Source organism: Corvus moneduloides, chromosome 17 (assembly GCF_009650955.1).
Source record: "Corvus moneduloides isolate bCorMon1 chromosome 17, bCorMon1.pri, whole genome shotgun sequence".
Classification (NCBI taxonomy): Eukaryota; Metazoa; Chordata; class Aves; order Passeriformes; family Corvidae; genus Corvus; species Corvus moneduloides.
The window spans coordinates 6,812,270-6,834,961 of NC_045492.1; the positions used below are offsets into that span (position 1 = coordinate 6,812,270).

Here is a 22,692-nt window from a genome sequence, read left to right on the forward strand (position 1 = left end):
TCACAAAGATGGCTTCTTTAATTTTTTCCCATCTCTGCGCTCCCTACCTGGTTTTTTTTTTCCCCATCAGCCTTGCTCAATTTCATTGTTATGCCTTAATAAGGAACACAGGCCAACTTCATTTCTGAGCTGTCCATACAAATTAAGCATTTTTCTTCAAACCTGCTTTTCTGGGATGACCCAAGTGCAGCATTAAAAAGTAATGCCTACACTCCTGACATAAACAGACCAGCACAACAGTGACTCCAAATACTAGGTTTTCCAACTTTATTAAAAAGGGCAGACATTACCAGCAGTAGATATAAAATATACATAACAAAGGTTAGACAGGTGGTACTGCTCAGTATCCCCTTCCTTGGTCTTCTCCCAGTTCAGAGGTACATTACGGAATTCTCACGGCCTCGGGGGGCGCATGCCAGGTGGAGGGGGTCCTGGGAATAAAGGAAAGAGTTGAAGAGAAAAGCAGCAGCAAGACTAAACAAAAAATACATTTTCCCCATGCTCAAAGTAGCCATAGCACCCCTTTTTGGCACCAAAGCATTTATGACAACTAGCAGAGCTCGGGAGAGAGTTGAATGCATCACCCTTCAAACATTATATTATGGCTTCTTAGAGCTCCTAGGCAGTTGGGATAACCTCTGCTCACCTCTCATTCCTGGGGGTGGTGGCCGCATGCCTGGGGGGGGCATTCCCATTGGAGCACCTCGGCCAGGTGGCATTCCCATGGGTGGGCCCATTGGTGGTCTCATGCCTGGAGGAGGTCCCATCATTCCTTAAGCCAGAGAAAAACAAGCACGTAAATCCAGCTGAATATTCAAGCACTAGTTGGGTATCAGGATATCTTCCATAACACCAGATTTTCAACAGACTCAGGTAATTACCACTTTATCACCAATTTTGCAACAAAACATGAGCTCTACAAAGTAATTCCTACCTGGAGGAGGGGCTCCTCTGCTCATGGGTGGGGGAGGACCCCCACGCCCTGGTGTGTATTGAGTTGGGGCTCCTGCTATGCTGGCAGTGGCTGCTGCAGCAGCAGCTGCAACTGTTCCACGACCCTGGGGTGTCATCACCTGTAGACAAAATAAATGGGCTCAGGAAAACAGCACCTGCTTTATAATAATAACTAAAAAATAACATTGAAATTCCCCTTCAAAAAATTACATGTCTTCTCTTAACTTACTAAATAATGCTACAACCTATAACACAAATCAATGGATACCACTTGAATTACATGTGAGAATCTGCACTTTTCAAGCCTCTTCTTCTGTCATATAGGACAGTACCTAGGGAGATCTAGTCCCAAAAAAAGCCTTACTAGGCTCAAACTTTGTGGTAACAGAAACTAAGGTTATAATTCTTCCACTACACCAATTTCTCGCATCTCACTGGTGCCAAAAAATAAAAGCCACATAGGTCACAGTATCTCACCTGTTGGGATGGTCCTCCCACTCCTCTGACAGGGCCAGCTAATCCTGCTGGAGCCTGTGGCATGGGAGCACCAGCTGGTACTCCCCTCCCTGCTGCCCTCCCAACGCCAGGTCCTCCAGCAGCTCCAGCAAGGGGTACCCGGGCAATTCCAGTCTGAAAACAGAGCCCCCCAAAAGAAAGATTTATCACAAGTCCTCATATCCTGGAGATGCCCACACCTGTCCTTTGTCCAGTTAAATGTCCAAGCCCATAAAGGAATTAGAGCTTCCTGCAGTGAAGTTTGTTGGACCTAGTCACAAGAGCATCTGGAAGTCTACTACAATACAACAGTAGCATTCCCCTGAAAAGAAGAAAATTCATTAGATTTCCCTTCCCCTTTTCCTTAGCTCTGTGCTCATTCTTACATCTTTTGGAGGTGGTCCTTCAACCGTCATGGACACCAGGTTTTCCCCTCGAAGCAACACAAGACCAAGGACTCGTTTCTCTTCCCGCTCTGGCTGTTTTGAATTTTTAGGTCTGTGAGAAAAAACATTGTGAAGCATAAGAAAAAAACAGAATGAATGAATGAATGCTGCTCTTTGAGCTTACAAATATACGATTAGGCTGCTTCTCCAGAGAGGAGTACATTTTTATATGCCTCAAACTAAGTACATAAAGAAATCTAAACTGCTACAACTAGCATCACGTATGTTGGTTATTAGAAAAGAACTGAAACAAAGGGCCTCTTAAGCCTTGGTAGTTCGGGGATTTGACAAACGAGACTAAACCCATGACTGTTTCTGCGGGAGCCGGCAGCACACGATGCCCCATCGGTGTCCCGGCTCTCGCCCCGAGGCCCCCCTCGCTGGGGAGCCAGGCTGGGGGCACCCCGCACCGCTCACTTGATCTTGCGGAACTCGTCGCAGTCACAGAGGATGAGGTTCATGTGCTTATCGAAGGCCTTGAACGTGCCGATGAAGACGCGCCCATCCTGCAGGATGCACCGCATGCGGTAGTCGATGTGCTGCAGCATCTTGCTGCTCTTCCCCACCGTCTGCAAGAGAGCGCCGCGTTACCCGCGGGCCGGCCCGGAGCGGGGCTCACTGCACCGCGGGCTCCCGCACCGCGGGCCCCCCGCCCCACGGACCCGCCCGACTCACCATGGTTGCGGCTTTCCGTGCTCCCCCCGCCGCCGCCGCCGCTGCCGCTGCTGCTGCTGCTCCCGCCGCGCTGCCTCGCTCCCTCCACCCCGCCGGCCCCGGCGGAAGCTGCTACGCGCGGCCGCGGCGATTTCCGCCCGCGCTGCGCGGGCCCCGCCCGTTCCGGCGCGCCGCGGACGCGCTTCCCGGGGCGGGCCGGGGCGGCCGGGGCCGGGGGCGGGGGCTGCGCAGAGCTCCGTGCCCCACGCTCGCTGTCGGGGCGGAGGGAGCTGAGCGCGGCCGCGGCGCCGCTGCAGAGCCCCGCGCCAGCCCGAGCGGCGGAGCGGCTGCCCTGCATGAGCCCCTGCGCACCCGGCCCCTGGCGCTCGCAGCCGCTCCCGGAGGCGGGGCACCGTGGGCACGGGGAACTGACGTGAGCCCCGCCGCGGCGGCCCCGGAGGCGAGGAGGGGCGCAGGGACGGGGGACGCTCGGTTAGCGGCATTAACTCGGCTGCCGAGGGGGGTGCGCTGGGGTGGCGGGGCCGGCGGGTCGGGTCTCCATGGTCCCCGCGGTCTCCATGGCAGCGGCGGGCGCATGACGCGCCCAGGGGCGGTGCCAGCGCCGGCAGCGCCTCGGCGGGGCCGCGGGAACGCGGAGCGGCCGCGGTGGGGTCGGGTGAGCGCGGGCGGTGGGCGAGGGCGTGGATAGGGATAGGGGAAAGGAGAGGGACTGGGGGCTGCAGCCGTCGGTGGAGCGCCTCGGGTCTGCTGCCTTCCCGGGCCCGCTGCGGCGCCGCGCCCACCGCCCTCCTTGCCGCCGGCCCCGGCTCCGGCCTGGCTCGTCCTCCCGCCCCCGGCCCCGCTCCGCCGCCGCAGCTCCGGTTGTGCCGCGCTCCCGACGCACCGCCCCCGCTGCCCCCGGGGCCGCTGCTGCCTCGGGAGCCGAGGCACAGCACGGGTAGTGCTTAGCAAAAAAATTATTGTTTAATGCCTTGAGCTGCTTTTTGGGCCAAGCTTCAGGGGTTGTCGCCTGGCTGGCGACTTTGAAGTCGCTAGACTGAGTAAAAATAATAAAGCAGTTCTCTTTTTGCCTGTTGCTATCAGTTTCTGTCTTTGCCAAGCGATGGTCTTTGGTGTACTGTGTTGAAATGTGCGTGACCAGGGCCCATAGGCTTGGTGCTTTACAGCCAAAGTGCAGCCATGGAAGGCCTTTGGAGGAATGTAGGATTCCAGAGGCAGGGAATCTGAGCCATTTGGCTCTCTGGTTTATCTAGAGGTTTATCTGGTTTCTCATCGCTTCTTTAGTGAGGTAACATTGAAAATTGCATAGCCCTCGGGTTGGGCTCTGTGATCTCCTACCCTTTCATGCTGCTTGGCCAAGGGATGTGTCTTCTCTGCCCACCTGTCCCATTAGTCCCTCTGCCGACGTCACTTCCAACTTTAGCTTGGCCAGTTGGTACCATCTGGGGACTTGCTGAGGACTGCCAAGGGTGTTTTGTTGCATCTACAGGTTTCAGAAGCTGCTATTCAGTTGTTGACTGGGGGATTCTACCAGGCAGCTTTTCTTTTTCAGGGAATGTTCTTTCATCCTCCTCATTTTCATTCTGTGTGCAGCACACTTTGTTCTCTATCTGTGATGAAAAGAAGATTGAGTTTGTGAATAGGGAAATTCTGCTTAAAATACTCTAGTTGTTTTAGCTTGGAGCTTCTCAGAAGTCTTTTGAATAGTGTGGTTTTAGTGGCTTTGCTGATTTTTCCTTGCCCTGCAGCTACCCCTGCACCACTGCTTTGTATGACAGATCTCACTCTGCAGAAGCAGACTGAATTAATTTTTGATGGATTTTAGCTTTGCTTCTGTCTCCCTTTACAAAACTGTGAGAAACTGTTTACATGCTGTTGAGAAGAATGTGCTGTGAGAGCATGCACATAAGTGACTGACTGATAATCACAATTATGCAACATCATGGTCTGTGCTTCTTCACAAGAGCTTCTGAAGTCATTTTATCAGCTCTATGACTGTTGCACTGCAAAATATCCATTGTAGAACCAAACATCTTGACACCCCTCTTGTCTGCAGACATGCAGTGAAATCTTTTCAAAGCGTGCTTTTGGCAGACAACTTCATGTTAAGAGGCTGACCTGAAGTACCCTTTGTATTTGTAGTCCAGTCTTCCTTGTTCTCTTCTGGAAAGCTGCTTCTCCTTAGCCATTGATCTGTGTTGGTCCTTCAAACCATTGTTTGCCCAAGACTGTTCTAAAGAGTTTCCTGCCTTTTTAAATGTTTAATTCCTACTTCTCTGGGTTCTCCTTTAGCCAAGTCACTTTGGTGTTCAAATCTCTGCCTTGATAGATATCTCTGTGGTTTCTGCTCTGTGGTGCTGCTGTGCAAAAAAAAAAAAAAAATCAGTCTTGAAGCTCTGTTTCTTTCATTGTGTATTTGCTGTGCCTTGAATATTGATTGGAATAGGGAACATGGTTGCCAGTCATGAGTGCTCATTTATGGAAGAAATTTGGGGCAGAAATAAGTCTGAAATATCATGGTGAGTTACTTTGAGTTTGTATGCAGCTGAGAGCTTTTTTTTTTTTTGGAGATATCAAAGTAGGGCAATACAACTTTGTTGGTCCCTGGTTTTGGTGGTGAGGATATCAGGGGAGCTGCAGGTGGAGTGCATGACCTTTAGGTGCTGTGTGCCTCTGCAGTACTTCTTTGGGGATGAAACTCCTGTTTCATGAACCTCCTGTTTCATTTATATGGTTCTTAGGGATGTGGTTTTGTGGTGGACTTGGCAGTGTTATATTTGTGGTTGGACTTCATGATCTAAAGGGTATTTTCCAACCTAACTGTTCTATGATTTCTGCAGGATTTCCCCTCATAGCAGTGCTTCTGTTTTAATGGGCACTTCCCCTCTCTGAATGAGGCCTGTTCTTTGTGTGGGAAAAGACAAGTTAGAGATTTGTAAATGCTTCTACCTCTAGTAATCTGGATGTCTTTGTTTTGGCATATAAGGTGCTGTATTTCCTTGTACTTTTCAGTAGCAACTTGCCACTTGCAATACAAATAAAAGACTATGACTGTACTGCAAGTGGCTGAAGGGAGAAGTGGTAATTAGATGCTAATTACTCATGCAAAATTACTCATGGGTAAATTAGTTTTAAAAGTTGCAAATTCAGTTCTTAATACTCTGGGAGTAATCTTTGAGCCTTGTCTCTTCACTGTGTATTTGCTGTGCCTTGAACACTGAATGGATTTAGATATTTTGTGGTTCAGAATTGGCTCGCTCGTGGGAGAGGTAATTACCTGTTCAGTTATTACAGGCTGGTAACTGGGGATGTTGTGTGTGCTTTTGCACAGGACTAACGTTTCTCAGGATTTCAGGTTTAGGCCATCATAGCCTTTAATTGCTGGAGAACAGTGAGTGGAAATCACACACCATTTGGGAACTGCCTGCCTGTTTCTAGATTTAATACATAGAAAGCTGTATATCCTGCAGGTCTGGGGGTGTCATACAAATTGGGCTCTTTGGGGAGTACTGGTTGTATATTGGTAGTTACCCTCATTTGTGCCCCAAGTCTGCTGCTTTTCCAAGGCCAGCTAATATGTGCTGCTTATCTGAAAGGTTGGAGATGTTGTTTTGAACCTAACTTGACTGGCACTTTTCTGCATGAGATGTGTTTAGTCTTAAAGCCATTTTATGAGTTTTAAGAAAATGCAAGCCATTCTTGTGATTGGTGCTCAAACAGAAAGAGAAGGCCAGGAGTACTGACGTGTAGCCATCTCTGTCAGTTGGGGTAGACTTTCCAGAATATCATGAAATTCTGAATCTGGGTGGCCAGATACTTCCCAAGGGGTGGAGTGGTAGAGTGGACTAAATCTGGCTGTCATAGGAGTGCAGGAAGTCATGCAGTCCAATTTTCTGGGCACAAATGACTGACTACTGACTGGGGCCAAACCCTGAACACAAGCTTATGCTCTGAAAGGCAGATAAAGGAGTGAAAAGTAGACTTCCAGAGGAAGTGCTGAGTTACCTTATTTTCTGTGATGGATGCTCATGTTTTGGATTTATGATGTTGCAGGAGGGGAATAAGATAAAGCTAGCTGCTGCTGCTTTGCCTAAAAGCCTGTTCGGGTATCCTGAGTGGATCAAGTTATCTGAGATATTTGGATGGGGCATCCAGTAAACACCAGCCCATGGGAGGCAGGCAACCTGGGCAGTCTGTTCCTGCTCTCACTCACAGACTGCAGCTGAGCCTAGGGAGCTGCTGCTTTAGTAGCTGCAAACGGAGCTGCTAGTACAGACAGTGGGTGGCAGATGGGGCTTTGCTGATCAGTGATCCTCCTCCTTGTGAGTGCCCCAGCAAGTTCTCAGAAGTATATCTGGGTGATGAGGTTGGGCATACAATTTCACAACATGCTCTTTCTGTGAGGCCTTGATCACTGGTAATACTGGATGTTTCCTATCAGGCCCAGGAAACCTCGTCTTAGGTGTTTTGAAGCTTGGTGTTAGATCCAATGTAGCAAGTGAAATAGCTTTCAGAGAAGATGCTCACTATCCTTTCTCTTAACAGGTGTGGAGGTGTATGCTGCTGTAAAGGCACCTGGAGGAGTCTGGAGCAATGCCACCACCTTCAGACATTGTGAAAGTGGCTGTTGAGTGGCCAGGTGCCAATGCCCAGCTGCTGGAAATAGATCAGGTGAGACATGGTAACCAGGTGGGGGAGGAAAGGCACCCCAGCGTTGATACTGGAATGTGGGAAGCATAGAAATGGGCAGTATTCCTTTCTGGTTGAGAGGAACACGACTACTGAGGACTCTCTTTCTGTTCTAGAAAAGGCCTCTTGCATCCATCATCAAGGAGGTCTGTGATGGGTGAGTAGTTCTCTGGGAACCCTTGTGGAGAAAGTCTGTCCTGCTGACACATCTTGCTGGGTTACTGTGGAAGTCTGCTGCTTGTTAATGTGCTGCTAGCACAGTCTGTGCTGCCTGCTGCCAGTTTTGGCCATGGAATGGGCTGGGGTTTAAATTGTGAAGAAAAGGATCTCCTTTGAAAAAAGGAGCTCCTTGAAAATGAGGGCCTTCCTTTTTATTCCAGTTCTAAGTGTATGCATTTTTATGCCCTAGGGTCAGTGTCTCTGAGGATTGGCCCATCCTGCAGTTCTTGAAGTGTAGGCCTATTCAGATGTTCCATGGAGTTTAGAGTAGGCTGAAGTCCCACATTCTCCTCAAGAGAGGTTCTCTCTCCTCTTTGGGAGACCTAATTTCCCCCTGCTAAAGCTTTGCTTGAAAGTTCTTTTGCACCTTCCTGGGATCAAGCTCTACTTCCTAATTGAGAGCCAGAAGAAAGAGGAGGAAGAAGCTTAATGTATCCTTCTTCTTCCTTTGCCAGGTGGTCGTTGCCAAACCCTGAGTATTACACGCTGCGTTATGCTGATGGTCCTCAGCTGTACATCACAGAGCAGGTCAGTGTGAGAGGCAGCAGTTTGTTGATGTCCTGGGTGAGAGTGCAGAATGCCTTGGACTAGAGTCATAGAACAATGCTGGCACTAATCCTTGAGGAGCAGCATCTCTGCTCTCAGAGAGACTCAGACTCAAATGGTGCCGTTCAGCTGAGGAGCTTTGCACTGCTCCCCTTGCATGCCTGTAGGTGTGGTACCCTCCGTAGGGTTGTGTGGCATGGGAGCCTCTTTACTTGTGCATACAGATGGGTGCTGTAGATCTGGTTGGGTTCTTTCCCCCCCCACTTTTTCACAGTTTGTTTTCTTTCAGACTCGCTGTGACATCAAGAATGGAACGATCCTACAGCTGGCAGTCTCCCCGGTAAATGCTTCCTCACCTCCCTCTTTCTCAGTAACTCTCCATGGATGACAGGCTGTTTCTTGCCTCTTGGCTTTTCTTTCTCCTTCTCCCCAAATTGCAGGGGGGTTGCCTTTGTTGTGGGCCATTCCACACAGTGAGGCACGCACTCCTTGTTTTCCATCCTGGCTGTGGTGTGTGTCTTTCCTTTGGATGCTCTGCCCTTTTATAGGACTTTCTGTAAATAAATCCAGTCTACAGTTTTAATGCATCTCCCAGATTAGGATGTTGTGAAACACCTGACAAATGCATTCTCAGTATGAGTGCACTTGGCAGGGTCAGTCAGAAAGCAGCAGTTCCAGTGACTGAATGCAAAAAATTAATATAACGACAAATTTGATGAAGAGGAGGTTGTTCCTGCTGAAGCGTTGCTCTTGTGACCTCAAAAGTCATCTTTTGCAGCTTTCGTTTTATTTAAATTCTTAAACTTTTTTTGTGCAAGTGGCATAGAGCTGAGGGTGAGTAGAACTGGGAGAAGGTACTTGGACAAGAGGGAATTAAGAGGATGTCATTGATCTGTGTCTGAGAAATCTTACAGAATGTCTTGTGGATACACAAAATGTGCTCGTGCTTCTCTTTGAATCTGTGAGACTTTTTATTAATACTGTATTTCTTTAATGGTGTTGCTCCATATTTCTATACCCACCTCCACTCACCTCAGTGAGGAGAAAAACAGGCATTTGCTCTAATATGTAAAATAGCATTTTACCTCCTGCTTGGCTGTAACTGTTGCTGAGAGAAGCCTTTTTTTAGTCTGTCTTAGACTTGCTGACTGCAGCTACTGAATGTGACTTTGCTGGTATCTTTATCCTGGCTCTGCTCTCCCTGTCCACCCATGGGCTTCTGACAGAATGCTGATGCTGGCAGGACTCAGACTGCAGGTGACTGGTCTGTAACTGGCACCATCCCTCTTTCCTGGCAGTCTAGGGCAGCTCGCCAGCTGATGGAGAGGATCCAGTCGCACAGCATGGAAGCCCGGCTGGATGCCATGAAGGAACTGGCGAAACTTTCAGCAGACGTCACCTTTGCCACAGAGTTCATCAACATGGAAGGGATTACAGTGCTGACACGGCTTGTGGAGAGTGGGACCAAGCTTCTATCCCAGTAAGTTTCCTTTATTCCAGGACTCTGGAAGAAGGCCTCGAATAAGGGGCTCATTTTGCTTGCTGAAGTGGCGTTAAGCAACCAACCTTATAGCAAATGTTGATCTGTGGAGCAAAGTCTTTCTAGTCATTTGCTAAACCTCATGAGGCAGCAGAGGAGACAGTCACAATCTGATCTGGAAGTTTCCTCAAGCATGTTCACAGTGAACTATGATGCAAATAATTCACTTATATTTCCTGCTGTAGTTGTTATGTTTCATTGAAAGTACTTCTAAAGTCTTGATAATTTATTGTCATAACATTTATAGCTTTTTTTACATATTAGCAACTAAGGTGTTTTTGGCATTTTTTGCAATCTTTCCCTCAGTTTCCTTTATCGTTCTGTCTTGTGGTTATGTATTAAATTTTCCACAATTCATGCTGTGCTTTTCATTTTATTTCAAGTCAGGTCCCAATATTTAGAGAAGGACAATTAACTTTCCTTAGTTTTTCTTCTGATGTGAAAACATATTTGTTCCTTTGACTAGCCAAGTACTGATCCAGGTGGTTGTGAGTCTCTGGTGGCAGGACTAGGCACTTACTGCTGCTAATTTTAATTTGTGCTTGTAACCAGGAAAAAATACCTTTTTAGTCTGTCTTGGACTTGCTGACTGCAGCTACTGAATGTGACTTTGCTGGTATCTCTACCCTAGCTCTGCTCTCCTTTCCATAAATAAATATAAATATTTAAATAAAATAAATTTTATATTTAATAAATATATTAAATATATAATAAATAAAATAAATAAAATACCTTTCCACAAAGCAGTAAAATTATCTGCATAAATGTATACACTTTATTGCTCCCCCAGGTACCAAACTGTTTTATTAGGAGAACGTGGTGACATTTTTCTCTTACCCAGCTTATCTAGCTTGAGCAGGCTTTTTTTTCTTGCCAGCAGATCTCTTGTAACTGAATTCTTCAATTTCTCAGTTACAGTGAGATGTTGGCTTTCACCCTGACTGCCTTCTTGGAGCTCATGGACCACGGTATTGTCTCCTGGGACATGGTCTCAATAACCTTCATCAAACAGGTGAGTTTGGGTGGAGGGGGCGAGTGGATACTATTTCTTTTCATGCTTTAATGCATCTTTCAGGACAAGCAAAAGACTCTGAGAAGCCAAGTATTCTCTGAGAACACAGTGCACTCCTCTTTCTGAGCCCTGTCTCACTCACCACAAGGCCTCCTGGATGGGCACCAGCTGACCTGCTGGTTCCTGTGTTTTTAGATTGCAGGGTACGTGAGTCAGCCCATGGTGGATGTGTCCATCCTGCAGCGGTCCCTGGCCATCCTGGAGAGCATGGTGCTCAACAGCCAGACTCTGTACCAGAAGATTGCAGAGGAGATAACCGTGGGACAGCTCATTTCTCACCTGCAAGTGTGAGTGTCCACCCAGCAGTGGTGTGATTTACACCCATTTTTTGACTGCTTGTTTATTTTAAAATACATCACTTTACATTTGAAACACTTAAAGATGATATTTTTTAAGCATTACCAATATGACAACTTACTTGACCTTTAAGATTTCTAATGGATTTTTTTTAAAAAGTGAGATCCTATAAAAATATGTTCTGTGTTCTGGAAGCACTTGGGCACATGAGTCTTGAACAAAGATATTTAGCTTAAAATAACTGCCCAAGTGTGTTCAGTGCTAGGACCAAACCTGCATTTCACTAAACTTCCCAAAGGTTCTTCATCCAGCTGTCTGTCACTTTTACCCCTCCTTAAATTGTCTCCACTAGAAGCTAAGAGCTCTTCATCTTCGGGGTTTTGTCCTGCATACTGAGGCAGAAAACAATTGCTTTTCTTGCTTGAAGGGAATAAAAATTTGCTTCATCTCCTTCCTCTCTTTCCAAACAAACTGGCAAATTAATATCTGTCTCTTAGGGCTGTTTGTCTGGGTCAGTTCTACTCTTCCATATAAAAAACCAGCATGTAATTGTTAGAGTTTGAGTAGGTTGGGTTTTCAAGCCTTTTAATTCTGAACATGTGGAAAAGCACTATTTGTACTTTTCACTCCTTAATCAGTGAACAGTAGGTTAACAAAATTATAGGGCAAACAAAGTATTGCATCAATGTCACTGTGTGCTTGGAATGTTTATACATTTGAATTTGGTTAACAGAAAAGCTGAACAAGTTCTCCTGAACACTCCAGCAGCTTTGTTCTGCAAAGAGTATATGTTCTTTCAGCTTTATTATTTTGGATTTAGTCAAACACAGATTTGGTCCCAACATTGAACACACTTGTGCAGTTTTTTTAAGCAAATTATCTTTGTTCAAGACACAAACTTGTGTGCTTAAGTGCTTCCAGAACACATTTGGTCACTTAAGAAAGCATCTATGCAGGGAATATTTTGAAAAGGGAGGTGGAGGGTGAGTCAGGATTTGCTGGTGGTTTTCTTGGCAAGACCATCAGGAGGGAACAGTTCATAACAGAGGATATGTTCTGGAAGAACATGACCATGGAAACAAGTCCAAAGGAGATGAGTTAGAAGAGGACAAACTAACCTAAAAATTGTTCTGCTTTGTCAAAAAGCAAGCAGTGTGATGAAAAGAGCAACAACCCTGAAAAGGAGAGCAAAATGAATGACAGACTTCAGAGACCTGTGCAGCTCAGAGGCCCAAGAAAAACCTAGGATGATGCATGGAGATTTGCATGTTTGAAGTACAGCAGATTGACCAAAATGAAAAAAAAATGGAAGGGAGCAATAGAAGAAAGAATATGGTCGTTATCCAGAGATATGTCAAAGTGAGGAAAATAGGTATTTAAGCTGAAAGAAGTATTGGGTTTAGATCTTTTATAAAAAATTTATTTCTACATGTGTAGTTAAATAAAAAAAATATTTTTAAAAGAGGTATATTCATGCACAAAAGTTTGTTTAGGTGATACACTGGGCTTCTGTTCATCAGAAGAGGTTGATGCAAGAGTGCACTGGGTCTGGCTGAGATGAAGTTCACTTCCCCAGAACAGCCCTCACACTGCTGTACTGTGCCCTGAGAGCTGAAAATGTGTTGATAAAAACCCCAGTGTTTTGGCTGCTGCTGAGCAGTGCTCCAGCATCAGAACTGTCTCTCCAATGCTTCCTCCCCTCACCCAGTACCCTGGAGGGTGGGCAAGATCTTGGGAGGGGGCATAGCCAGGCCAGCTGACCCAAACTGACCTTATGACATCTGCTCAGCAATAAAAGCTAAGAGAAAGGAGGGATGAGGGGCATTTGTTACTGTGACGTTTGTCTTCCAAAGCAACTGCTGTCTGTACTGAAGCCCTGCTTCCCAGGAAGTGGCTGGACATCACCTGCTAATGGGAAGTAGAGAATAAATCTTTTGTTTTCCTTTGCTTTCATGCACAGCCTTTACTTACGCTTTATTAAGCTGCCTTTTTTGAGTTTTTCCCATCCTGTTTTCTCCCCTGCCTTGTCCTGCTGAAGAGGGGGGGGATAGAGTGGCTTGGAAGGCGCCTGGTGTCCAGCCAAGGTGTACTACCAGAAAGAGAGTATTGCAAGAAACAAACCTGGATTTGATAGAATATCAGGATGAGGGCAGAATAATATCATTGGCATTTAGAAGCCTAGTTTTGTGCTGTTTTGAACATGGCAGTTGAAACCACATGCTGTGTGTGACCTAGGATGGAGCTAAGCACCCTTTACCTGAAGAAATTCTTCAGTGAAGCATTCTTTCCCCTTAGGTCCATTTGCTTTTGGTGGCTTCCATTGGCATAGGGGAGAAAAATTACTTGCTCCATACAAGTTTCAGGCTGTATCCATGTGGCAGACTGTACTATAACCAGATTTTACAGAGATAGTTTCAGCACTGGAAACAAACTGGCAGTGCTGGGCTGCAGTCTGCTCTGTCTCCCGGATAATGGACCTGTCAGTCACGAACTTCTCTCAGGTTTTTGCAAGCCTTTTGAAGAGTTGGGAATCATGAGCATAGCTTACATGAGTCCTGCTTGTCTGTTGAAAATGCAAGACAGCTGTAATCAGTGTTCTCATGGTGCAGGTAAAGCACCAAGCTGTAATACTCTATACTGCCTGTTGCCTTACAAAGCCTCCCTTTTTTGTTCTGCAGCTCAAACCAAGAGATTCAGACATATGCCATTGCCTTGATCAATGCCCTCTTCCTGAAGGCACCTGAGGACAAGAGACAGGTTTGTTCTTGCCTTTTGACTTTAAACCTGAATAATGGTTGCTGCCTGGCTGTTTATGCCTCAGAAATCATATTGTCTGGGCAAGGTAGACCTCAGACCTTGCCAAGAACTTGAGTGGCTGTTTCAGTACGGCAACAGAGGAGAAAAAGTACCATCCCATTAATGATGTGTCCTGGAGCACACATCTATATTTAGGAGATGCTCAGAAAGGATTCTGAAAGACCTTCAGAGACAGAAAGTAATCCTCCAGACAGCATGGGAAGTTTTTTTAAGTTAATTATGTATGGGAGAGGTAGGCTGGGTAGACTCCTTGGGGCTGTATGTACTTAAAAAAAAAAACACCCCACCTCTTTCTCCCCCAAAAAGGGACCTTTCTTAAGTCATAGGGGGATATTCCTGCTGGCAAATGTGAGAAATGAAACACTGTCCTGCTCTGAGGAAACTCCCAAGATCTCAGCTACCTGTAAGATGTGCATATGTGTGTATTGTGTAGCTTTGCTGTGTTAAGTCTTTCTTCTCTAGTGCCCTGTTTGTTGCCTTATTCCTGGACTCCAAGCTAAATCCTGTCTGCTTCTCTTTGTGCCTTTTTTTGCTTTCTGCCAGCAGGACAAGCTGCTTAACCCACTAGACCTGCCCATCACTGTAAGTAACTCAAGCCTGGGGGCTGGTCATGTAGGGGAACTAGGCATGTTAGCTTTTCTCTAGCTATGCCTCCTTGTATCCCAGGGATGATGCCCACAGGCCTCAGAGAGTGGATGAACCTAGGGAGAAGGGCGGGAGGACTCCTGGGGATGCACTCAGACTGTGGAGGGGAGAAGAATCAGTAGCAGGAGAAACCCCGAATGACTTATTGTGCACACAAGGTCATACAGATGGTCATAAAAGGAAACTGATACTGCAAGACTGACCAGGTGAACCAATTGTAGAACTGGAACCAGTCCTTTAGCAATCTGAATCTCCTTAAACTTATTGCAGCATGAGTTTATACCCCAAATCTCACTTGTGTTAATGACAGTTTCATATCCAGCTGCATCCTTCTAAAGATAGAGCTGTTTGTCTGTGAAGAGCAGTCACGAAACTTGATGCTGACTTGGGAATAGAGCATAAATTCTGCCTAATTTGACTTCTCCCTTATGAGAATTGTAGTGTAAGAATATTTTTTTCCCTGTACTAACTCCAGGGAAGTCATCACTCTTGTTAATAGGTTGATTTGGAACTTTCTGTATTGAGATACTGGTACGTTTTTTGGTTTTCTGCATGGCACAGAGAATGTTCCACTTTTTTTGAGGATGCAGCGCCTTCAGAGTGGAAACTGCCATCTCAGTAAATGTTACATAATTTCTAAACTTAATGGATATGCTTAATACATGAAAATAAGAAAAATTATACTCCTCTGTTGGTAATTCAGCAAAGATAGTAGACTTCATAGCAAACAAAATTTCAAGGGATCTTTCATTTGTTTTCCCCTCCCTTGAACACAATCCAAATGACCACAGAAGGTCATGAAGTTGATAAGGGACTTGGAGTATCTTCTGTACGAATGGAGCCTGAGAGATTTGGGATTGCTTAGCCTCAAGAAGAGAAGGTTCAGGGAGGTCTTATGTGTTTAAATATCTGATGGAAGAGAATAAAAAAGAGGGAGCCTGACTTCTCTCAGTTGTGCCTACTGACAGGACAGGACGCCGTGGGCACAGCTTAAAACCCAGGAAATTCTACATGAACACGTGCACAGACACACAACATAAATATGAGAGTGGTCAAACACTGGAACAGGTTACCCAGAGAGATTATGGAGTTTCATCTGTGGAGATACTAAAAACCTGGCTGGACAGTCCTGGGCAACCAGATCTGTCTGATGTTGCTTGAATCAGCAGAGTTGGACTAGATGATCTCAAGACATTTCTTTCAGCATAAATCATTCTGTGTTCTGTGACCATCAAGCAGCACAGTGGGCCTTAGAGATCCCTTAGCAGTGGTTAGACTGTGTGTGTACTCATGCTTCTTTCTATGCTGTTTAGAATTGTTTAATTGTCTTTGTCCTTCCCACTTCTTATCTGCTTCAGTCACCTGTTAACTCCATCCCATGTACAAACCAATTCCTTCAGAGAAAGGATTCTTTGTGTCGCATGCATGAGCAAATCCTAACAACAGAGCCATGTCCTATTCTCAGTGCTACATCTCACAAATAGTAGTAGAAAATAATGACTCAGAGGGCAGTGTGTTCTCTCTGAAAACACCTCCTACTTCATCTAGATGCTCCTTAGATACCTTCCACTCAAGCACTGACTCACTTTGGTTGTAACATGAGTGCTGCTGAACTCACAGCCATTACGGCTTGGCTGTCAGTCACTGTCTTGGTTTAGGAGGTTTCTGTCTGGATCAAAACTCATAACAGGGACTTGGAACAAGGTTAATGCACACATTTTACCAGACTTCTTACTCTGTCAAGAGTGATGTTGATATGAGCAGTTGAAAAGTCTTGGATTGCTCATCATGTACAGCTGATTGAGTGCAATTGTCTGAGACTCCACATCTGCTCCCAATTCTCAATCTGCACTGCACAGGAATGTGAAGAGATCTCAGACTGTCAGTTCTTTTGGACTTCTTCCAGATGATACAATGCCCAACAGATTTTTCTTATCCAAAAGAGTTTGCTTGTAGCAGCAAACTCATGGTAATATTCAACTTGACATTAGCACTTGTGCCATTCTCCTAGCAGGGGTAGTGAGGTCACTGTTACATTGGCCAGTGCATCTTCACAATTTACAAGGAAAGCAGGTGCGTGTATAATTGCTGCTGGAACTGATGGCATCTTGCATCTGCTGTGACTGTTTGTCATCATGACTTGATGTTTGGGAAACCCTCTTCACTTAGAGAAGGAAGCCATGCAGTCAAGAGGGAAAGTGGAAGCTTTCCTCTAAGCATGAAAATTACTAGCCTGTATTTTTGTAAACTGAAATGCTTCTGCAAATTGTCCTTAAGCTGACTTCTGAACATCTCTTTAGAGATGGATAAAGGAAATAAATTTCAGGGGGAGAGTTTTTGAGAGGGAGGAGGCCTGAAACCTGCATCTCATAGTCCTTGTTATCTTGGGTGTTTTGCCTTGGTGTAGGAAGCCATGAAATGCTAATTGGAGGAAGATCTTGTAGACAGCAGGTTTTTCCTGCACAGCCCACTGTATATCTCCTAATAGTGAAGTACCATTTGATGTCCAACATTAAGCTAAATTTGCTTCTGTGCTTTGATTTTATGCTAGTGCCTTTCTCCACACTAGTGATGTTCTGTCGGGGAGCCATCTATGAGTTGTGGTAATTTGCCATGGTAAATTGACAGTCTGTAGAAAAGCACTTCGTTGTGTGCCAATGCTGTCTCCAATTCATAGGCTTCCTTCATTTTCTCCTTTCTACACGGTGTGGGCTTTCTGTTTATATTTCACTCATGTTATTTCATCTTTAAATTCCACAACAGGAAATGGCTAATGCATTTGCCCAGAAGCACCTGAGGTCTATAATCCTAAATGTAAGTATGTCTGGAATGACAGAGTGCCTCCTGATGTCCTCTCAATGAAGGTTTCACTTATGCATAGCGTAAATTCTGCTGCCCTCAGGGCACTTTCAGAAAAGGGACTCTTTCAAAGGCAAAACTTGTTCAAAAGGGAGTTATCAGGATGCTGCTTTCTGCTCTTACAGAGCATTATAATTATGCTTCTGGTGGAGTATGGAGGTTAAACAACTCAATCTTCATATAGAGAGATGTACATGCAGTCTGGCATATGCCTAGGGCTAATACCTCAGCTTTTATTTGCATTCTCTTAATTTCTACCCTCTCCTTTATTTTGCAGCATGTGATCAGAGGAAACCGCCCCATTAAAACGGAAATGGCACATCAGCTCTACGTCCTACAGGTCCTGACCTTTAATCTCCTGGAAGAGAGAATGATGACCAAGATGGATCCCAATGATCAGGTCACTATTAGAGCTGAATAAGATCTGATAGAATGGAATAGACAAGGGGCCTTATTCCTGAGCTCCCTAGCACTATTTGCAGTAGATGGTACATAAAGGTTCAGACTCACCCCTCACATCACCCCTAAACCTTAGGATTAGGGTATGCTCATGACCATCCCACTGCATGCTGTGGGACTCGGAGATGTAAGTGGGCACTGAAAGTCATATATTCCTTTCTTGACCGGTGTGATGCCAGCTATCAAACCAGTTACTTTGCCTCTATGGAAGGCACATCATTTTATCCATTTCCTTGCAGTATAGGAGGAAAAGTGGGCATTTTTAAGGTGTCTACTACTCAGCTGTATTGCAGTCTTTAATGAGAAATGCCATAGCATTATCTGAATGCCTAGAAATTGCCTGTAACTAAACTTACAGTTAAAGAAAAATGCATACAAATATTTTGCATTACCCACTGTACTGAAACTTGCCATTTTGAAATGGACTGCCTCTTTGTGCGTAGTATTTATGACCTTTGGCATCTCTCTCTGTTCATTTTGTGAGCTCTGAAGAGAGATGCAGGACTGTGTTATGTGAAAATACTGCTGTAGTGATTGATCACGTTACCATTTCCCTGCCTTCTGTCCTTCAGGCACAGAGAGACATCATCTTTGAGTTGAGAAGAATTGCATTTGATGCAGAGTCTGACAGCAACACTGTCCCTGGCGGTGGAACAGAGAAACGCAAAGCCATGTACACCAAGGACTACAAGATGCTGGGATTCACTGTATGTATCTAGAGAGCGACTGTAAACCTTGGGAAGGCACTCTAAGCAATCTCCATCAGAGTTGTGGGGAAATAAGGAACAGAAATAGCTGTTTCCTTTACTGTACTTCAGCATCTGAGTTTAGAGATTGTTACACTCACACTTCTGGGGAAGATCATTATGAACTTGCTGATGGGTTAAATGCCAAGTTTCATTAGGTGTTCTCTGGAGGTATTTCCTTAGCATAGGTGCATTTCCTTACTAGAGTATGAAGAACTTGGAATCAACCTCTCCTCTAGAAAGTTTGGATAGCACTGTCAGCAGGTGTCTCTTGGATAGATGTGAGGGAGTGCTTGATAGACAGGTGGTTTAAAATTCATTCAGAAAAGGTTCTCACACAATTTCTTTGAGTTAATTTGTTTGGATTCTTTCTACACACTCTTTTCACAGAATCACATCAATCCAGCCATGGATTTTACACAGACTCCTCCTGGGATGCTGGCATTGGACAACATGCTTTACTTAGCCAAATTTCATCAGGACACCTATATCAGGGTATGTAAAGCTGCTGATTTTTAGAGATGCCAACACCCCAGCAGCTCTTCTTAGTGTGTGTGGCATCCTGTTCTTGTAGATTGTTCTGGAGAACAGCAGTCGAGAAGATAAACACGAGTGTCCCTTTGGGCGCAGTGCCATTGAGCTCACCAGGATGCTCTGTGAGATCCTACAAGTTGGGGAACTCCGTAAGTACCATTTATTACCCAGCTTTACAGGTTGCTGGGCTGATGCTTCTAGAAACCAATATTCATAAGCATTTGTACCTTGATCTCACTTCTGCCATGTAAGGACAGGGGGAGCTTGGAGTTGGCACTGTTGGTGTCCCAGTGATAATACCGCTATTGAAATAAAGTAAGAAATTTTGGTGTGTGTTCAGTGGTTCTCCTGAAAAACTGATACAAGCAGAAAGCTTCAACTTCCCAGAGCTTCAGGAGGGTGCTGCATAAAAAAATTAGTCTTGAAACCATCATGTACTTGGGAAAAGTTTATTTGTTCTGACAGTCTCAGAACAGTGTTCTGAGAAAATTAACCACTGTAAGAAATTCCCCCAGAGGAAGGTGAGAAATACTGTGTTTTGGGGGACCAGGATGAAAAGGGCATGAGTCACAGAGGTTTGCATGGTGAAGTGTGGGGATAGTTGCTGTCATCGATAAACTATCTATGGGATGACAAAGTATTGAACTGTCTTAATCTCTTGGACTAAGTACTGTTGCACACCATCAGGTGTCTGTCACTGTAGTGGATTTTAGTTACTCCCAGTACCTTTTGTCCAGTATGCTTACCTGGTTGTGGTTTGTTTCTTTCTGAAGCCAATGAAGGCCGGAACGACTATCACCCCATGTTTTTCACCCATGACCGTGCATTTGAGGAGCTGTTTGCCATCTGTATCCAGCTGTTGAACAAGACCTGGAAAGAAATGAGGGCGACAGCAGAAGATTTTAATAAGGTCAGGGTGGAGAAGAGATATTTTTGTAAAATCTTTTGTAGATCAGCACATGTTCACTCAGCCTGTACATTTGGTTAAAGAGTAAGACGCAGAAGATGTGACGGGATTGATACGGGCTGTAAAGGAGGATGACTCAACTTTTATTTGGTATGACCTGAGGTCATTCTTGGTTCTTCTGGATCTTCAAAGTCACTAGTACACGGATACTCCTGGCCCGTTATCCCATGTCAGTTCTTTGCTGCCACTGAGCTGCGCCCTGATTCTCTGCTGCCATTAAGCAGCAGTAACGTGACTTCGTTTTCTTCCTGTACCACCTCTTTAGGTTATGCAGGTCGTTAGGGAACAGATCACACGGGCTCTCCCCTCTAAACCAAACTCCTTGGACCAGTTCAAGAGCAAACTGCGCAGCCTGAGCTATTCTGAGATTCTGCGGCTACGCCAGTCGGAGAGAATGAGCCAAGATGACTTCCAGTCTCCACCTATTGTGTATGTGCCTAACAAAAACAATTGCCTTCTATCCTTGCCATTATCTCCATTTTCTGCTTATTCTTTAATATTTGACTGCCAGGGAGCTGAGAGAGAAAATCCAGCCTGAGATCTTGGAGCTGATAAAGCAACAGCGCCTGAACAGGCTTTGTGAGGGAAGTAGCTTTAGAAAAATTGGAAATCGCAGAAGACAAGGTGAGGTGACAGTGTCTACTGTATTTTTTCATGTGAAGAACTGTAGCAAATAAGATCTAATTAATTAATCTGTCAGCACGAATGTTGCCAGAAAGAAAAGCTGGTTACTTGGGCTGTCCATGTCAGCCAGTAGTTTGGGATGGCACAGATGTGTATTTCTAAGAATACAGCCAACCCCTCACAAATAAGAAGCTGTGCTGAGGAACTGGGCCAGCAGGTGGATTGGGTGGAGAGGCTGTAATGTAGTGGCTGTGAGATCTTATGTGAATGATCTTGCTCAGCTTACTGTACTTGGTGTGTGTTCCAGAAAGATTCTGGTATTGTCGCCTGGCTCTGAATCACAAGGTGCTACACTATGGAGATCTGGAAGATAATGCCCAGGGGGAAGTGACCTTTGAATCTCTACAAGAAAAAAGTGAGTCCTGATTACAGGCTGTGCACTCTTCTGTGCTCTGCTGTCTAGAGGCTGAGTATAATCCTAGATAAAGATGAAAGAGCTATGGCCAAAGCCCTGACTGAGGGGATACCAACTTCTGGTCATTGCCCAAATTCTTCCATTCTTGGAATTGCTTGGTATTTCTTTTTTAATAGCCAGCTGCAGGGATGTGTTACTGATAATGTGTTTTGGAAAACTGCACTAAGGAGCTAAAAAACCAAAGTGTTCTGTTGCAAAGACAAGACAAATTTCTGTCTTTTCCTGGTTAGGATTGCTTGTTTGGGAGTTTCACTTTTTCACTGTTAGTTCCAGTTGCAGACATCAAAGCCATTGTCACAGGGAAGGATTGTCCACATATGAAGGAGAAAAGTGCACTGAAACAGAATAAGGTAAGTGCTCCCTTTTTGCTGTCATTAGTATCTAATGCTGCAGTGTTTAAGACTGAAAGCAAGCAACAGGAGTGAATGATCTCCGCTGCAGGTGTGTTGTGTACAAACCCCATGTCCTGTCTGGGCCCTTTCCTAGTATTGCTTTGTGACTGCAAGGAGCTTGTGAGCATGGTGTGATTGTGCTGTAGTCTCTTCAGAATTGCTCAGAATACCAATATGGGAAAGTGAGCTGAGCTGCAGCAAGGCAGCTCTCTCAGGGAGGCAGGCAGAAGGTGCTGCCATGTTTTGTTGAGTTGGTGAATGAAAGATTCTTTTCCATTTAGGAAGTGTTAGAATTGGCCTTCTCCATATTATATGATCCCGATGAGACCTTGAACTTCATTGCACCTAATAAATATGAGGTAAGGAACATAGTGGTTAAGCAGTAGAATATATAGGAATTAACTTCAGAGATTAAGGATTGGTTGCTTCTCATTAGAGACTCAAGCAGGATGTCTCTCACCAGGTTCATTCTTAGCATATGTTGGTGATGCTTAGTATGAACCATCTTTTTTTTTTTCCCCTCAGTTATCTTTTTCATTTAAAAAGAAAAAAAAATCCCACACTAATTTCCCCTAGTCTGGACTGCTACATTTTTTCTTCCTATGATGCCTGGAAAAGGTTTACTTTTTTCATTTGTTATGCCACAGTGGAAACTCCTGTCCCTCTACTAGAGCCATGGGTTCACGCTTTCCTCTAGGCTTGTAACTTCTGTTGGAAATCTCTGTGGGCGCTGTTTTGGGGTTAAGGCTGGGATTTTTTCCCTACATATTAACTCCCTCCAGTGTTTCCTGTCATGAAGTTCTCTGATTTTTGCATGGATGGAAAAGATTCAACATAAGGTATCACTTATGCCTGGAGCCGTGAATTACCCCTTCTTTTCCACAGTACTGTATCTGGATTGATGGGCTTAATGCTCTCTTGGGGAAGGACATGTCCAGTGAGCTGACCAAGAGTGACCTGGACACGCTGCTGAGCATGGAAATGAAGCTGAGGCTCCTGGACTTGGAGAACATCCAGATCCCCGAAGCGCCGCCGCCGATCCCCAAGGAGCCGAGCAGCTACGACTTCGTGTACCACTACGGCTGAGCGCCCCGCGCTGCCGCCGGCGCCTGCACCGAGCCCGCTCGGGCCGTGCGGCCGGGGCCGCCGCCTGCTGCCGTGCCGCGGGCCCGGGCCGGGGGCCCCGGCGCCGCCCGCCTTTTGTATCGGTTCCAATAATAACCAGTAGCGCTCCTCGCCGC

The 22,692-nt window shown here is 45.5% G+C and overlaps 2 protein-coding genes across 6 annotated transcripts; one reads left to right on the top strand and one right to left on the bottom strand.

The window, feature by feature from the left end:
• Nucleotides 1-244: 244 nt before the first annotated feature.
• Nucleotides 245-2,701, bottom strand: SNRPB (small nuclear ribonucleoprotein polypeptides B and B1). Its single transcript, XM_032126631.1, has 7 exons — nucleotides 2,571-2,701; nucleotides 2,313-2,464; nucleotides 1,836-1,947; nucleotides 1,432-1,584; nucleotides 935-1,073; nucleotides 647-772; nucleotides 245-431 (listed from the first exon to the last, which is right to left on the bottom strand). Exons 1-7 carry the CDS (start codon nucleotides 2,571-2,573, stop codon nucleotides 394-396), a joined length of 723 nt encoding a protein of 240 aa, XP_031982522.1. The 5' UTR covers nucleotides 2,574-2,701; the 3' UTR covers nucleotides 245-393.
• Nucleotides 2,702-2,750: 49 nt separating this feature from the next.
• Nucleotides 2,751-22,691, top strand: ELMO2 (engulfment and cell motility 2). 5 transcript variants are annotated; one of them, XM_032126676.1, is made up of 22 exons: nucleotides 2,751-3,041; nucleotides 7,116-7,241; nucleotides 7,376-7,416; nucleotides 7,934-8,006; nucleotides 8,314-8,364; nucleotides 9,323-9,504; nucleotides 10,477-10,576; nucleotides 10,772-10,923; nucleotides 13,612-13,690; nucleotides 14,297-14,332; nucleotides 17,159-17,209; nucleotides 17,532-17,654; nucleotides 18,286-18,420; nucleotides 18,850-18,954; nucleotides 19,034-19,142; nucleotides 19,767-19,903; nucleotides 20,226-20,389; nucleotides 20,472-20,584; nucleotides 20,892-20,999; nucleotides 21,333-21,409; nucleotides 21,733-21,810; nucleotides 22,337-22,691. In XM_032126676.1, exons 2-22 carry the CDS (start codon nucleotides 7,164-7,166, stop codon nucleotides 22,535-22,537), a joined length of 2,193 nt encoding a protein of 730 aa, XP_031982567.1. In that variant the 5' UTR covers nucleotides 2,751-3,041; nucleotides 7,116-7,163; the 3' UTR covers nucleotides 22,538-22,691. The 5 variants fall into 5 exon arrangements, with proteins under 5 accessions (XP_031982567.1, XP_031982564.1, XP_031982570.1 ...); XM_032126673.1 differs by having other exon boundaries at nucleotides 21,327-21,409; nucleotides 22,337-22,690; XM_032126674.1 differs by having other exon boundaries at nucleotides 2,785-3,009; nucleotides 21,327-21,409; nucleotides 22,337-22,690.
• The last annotated feature ends 1 nt before the right edge of the window (nucleotide 22,692 follows it).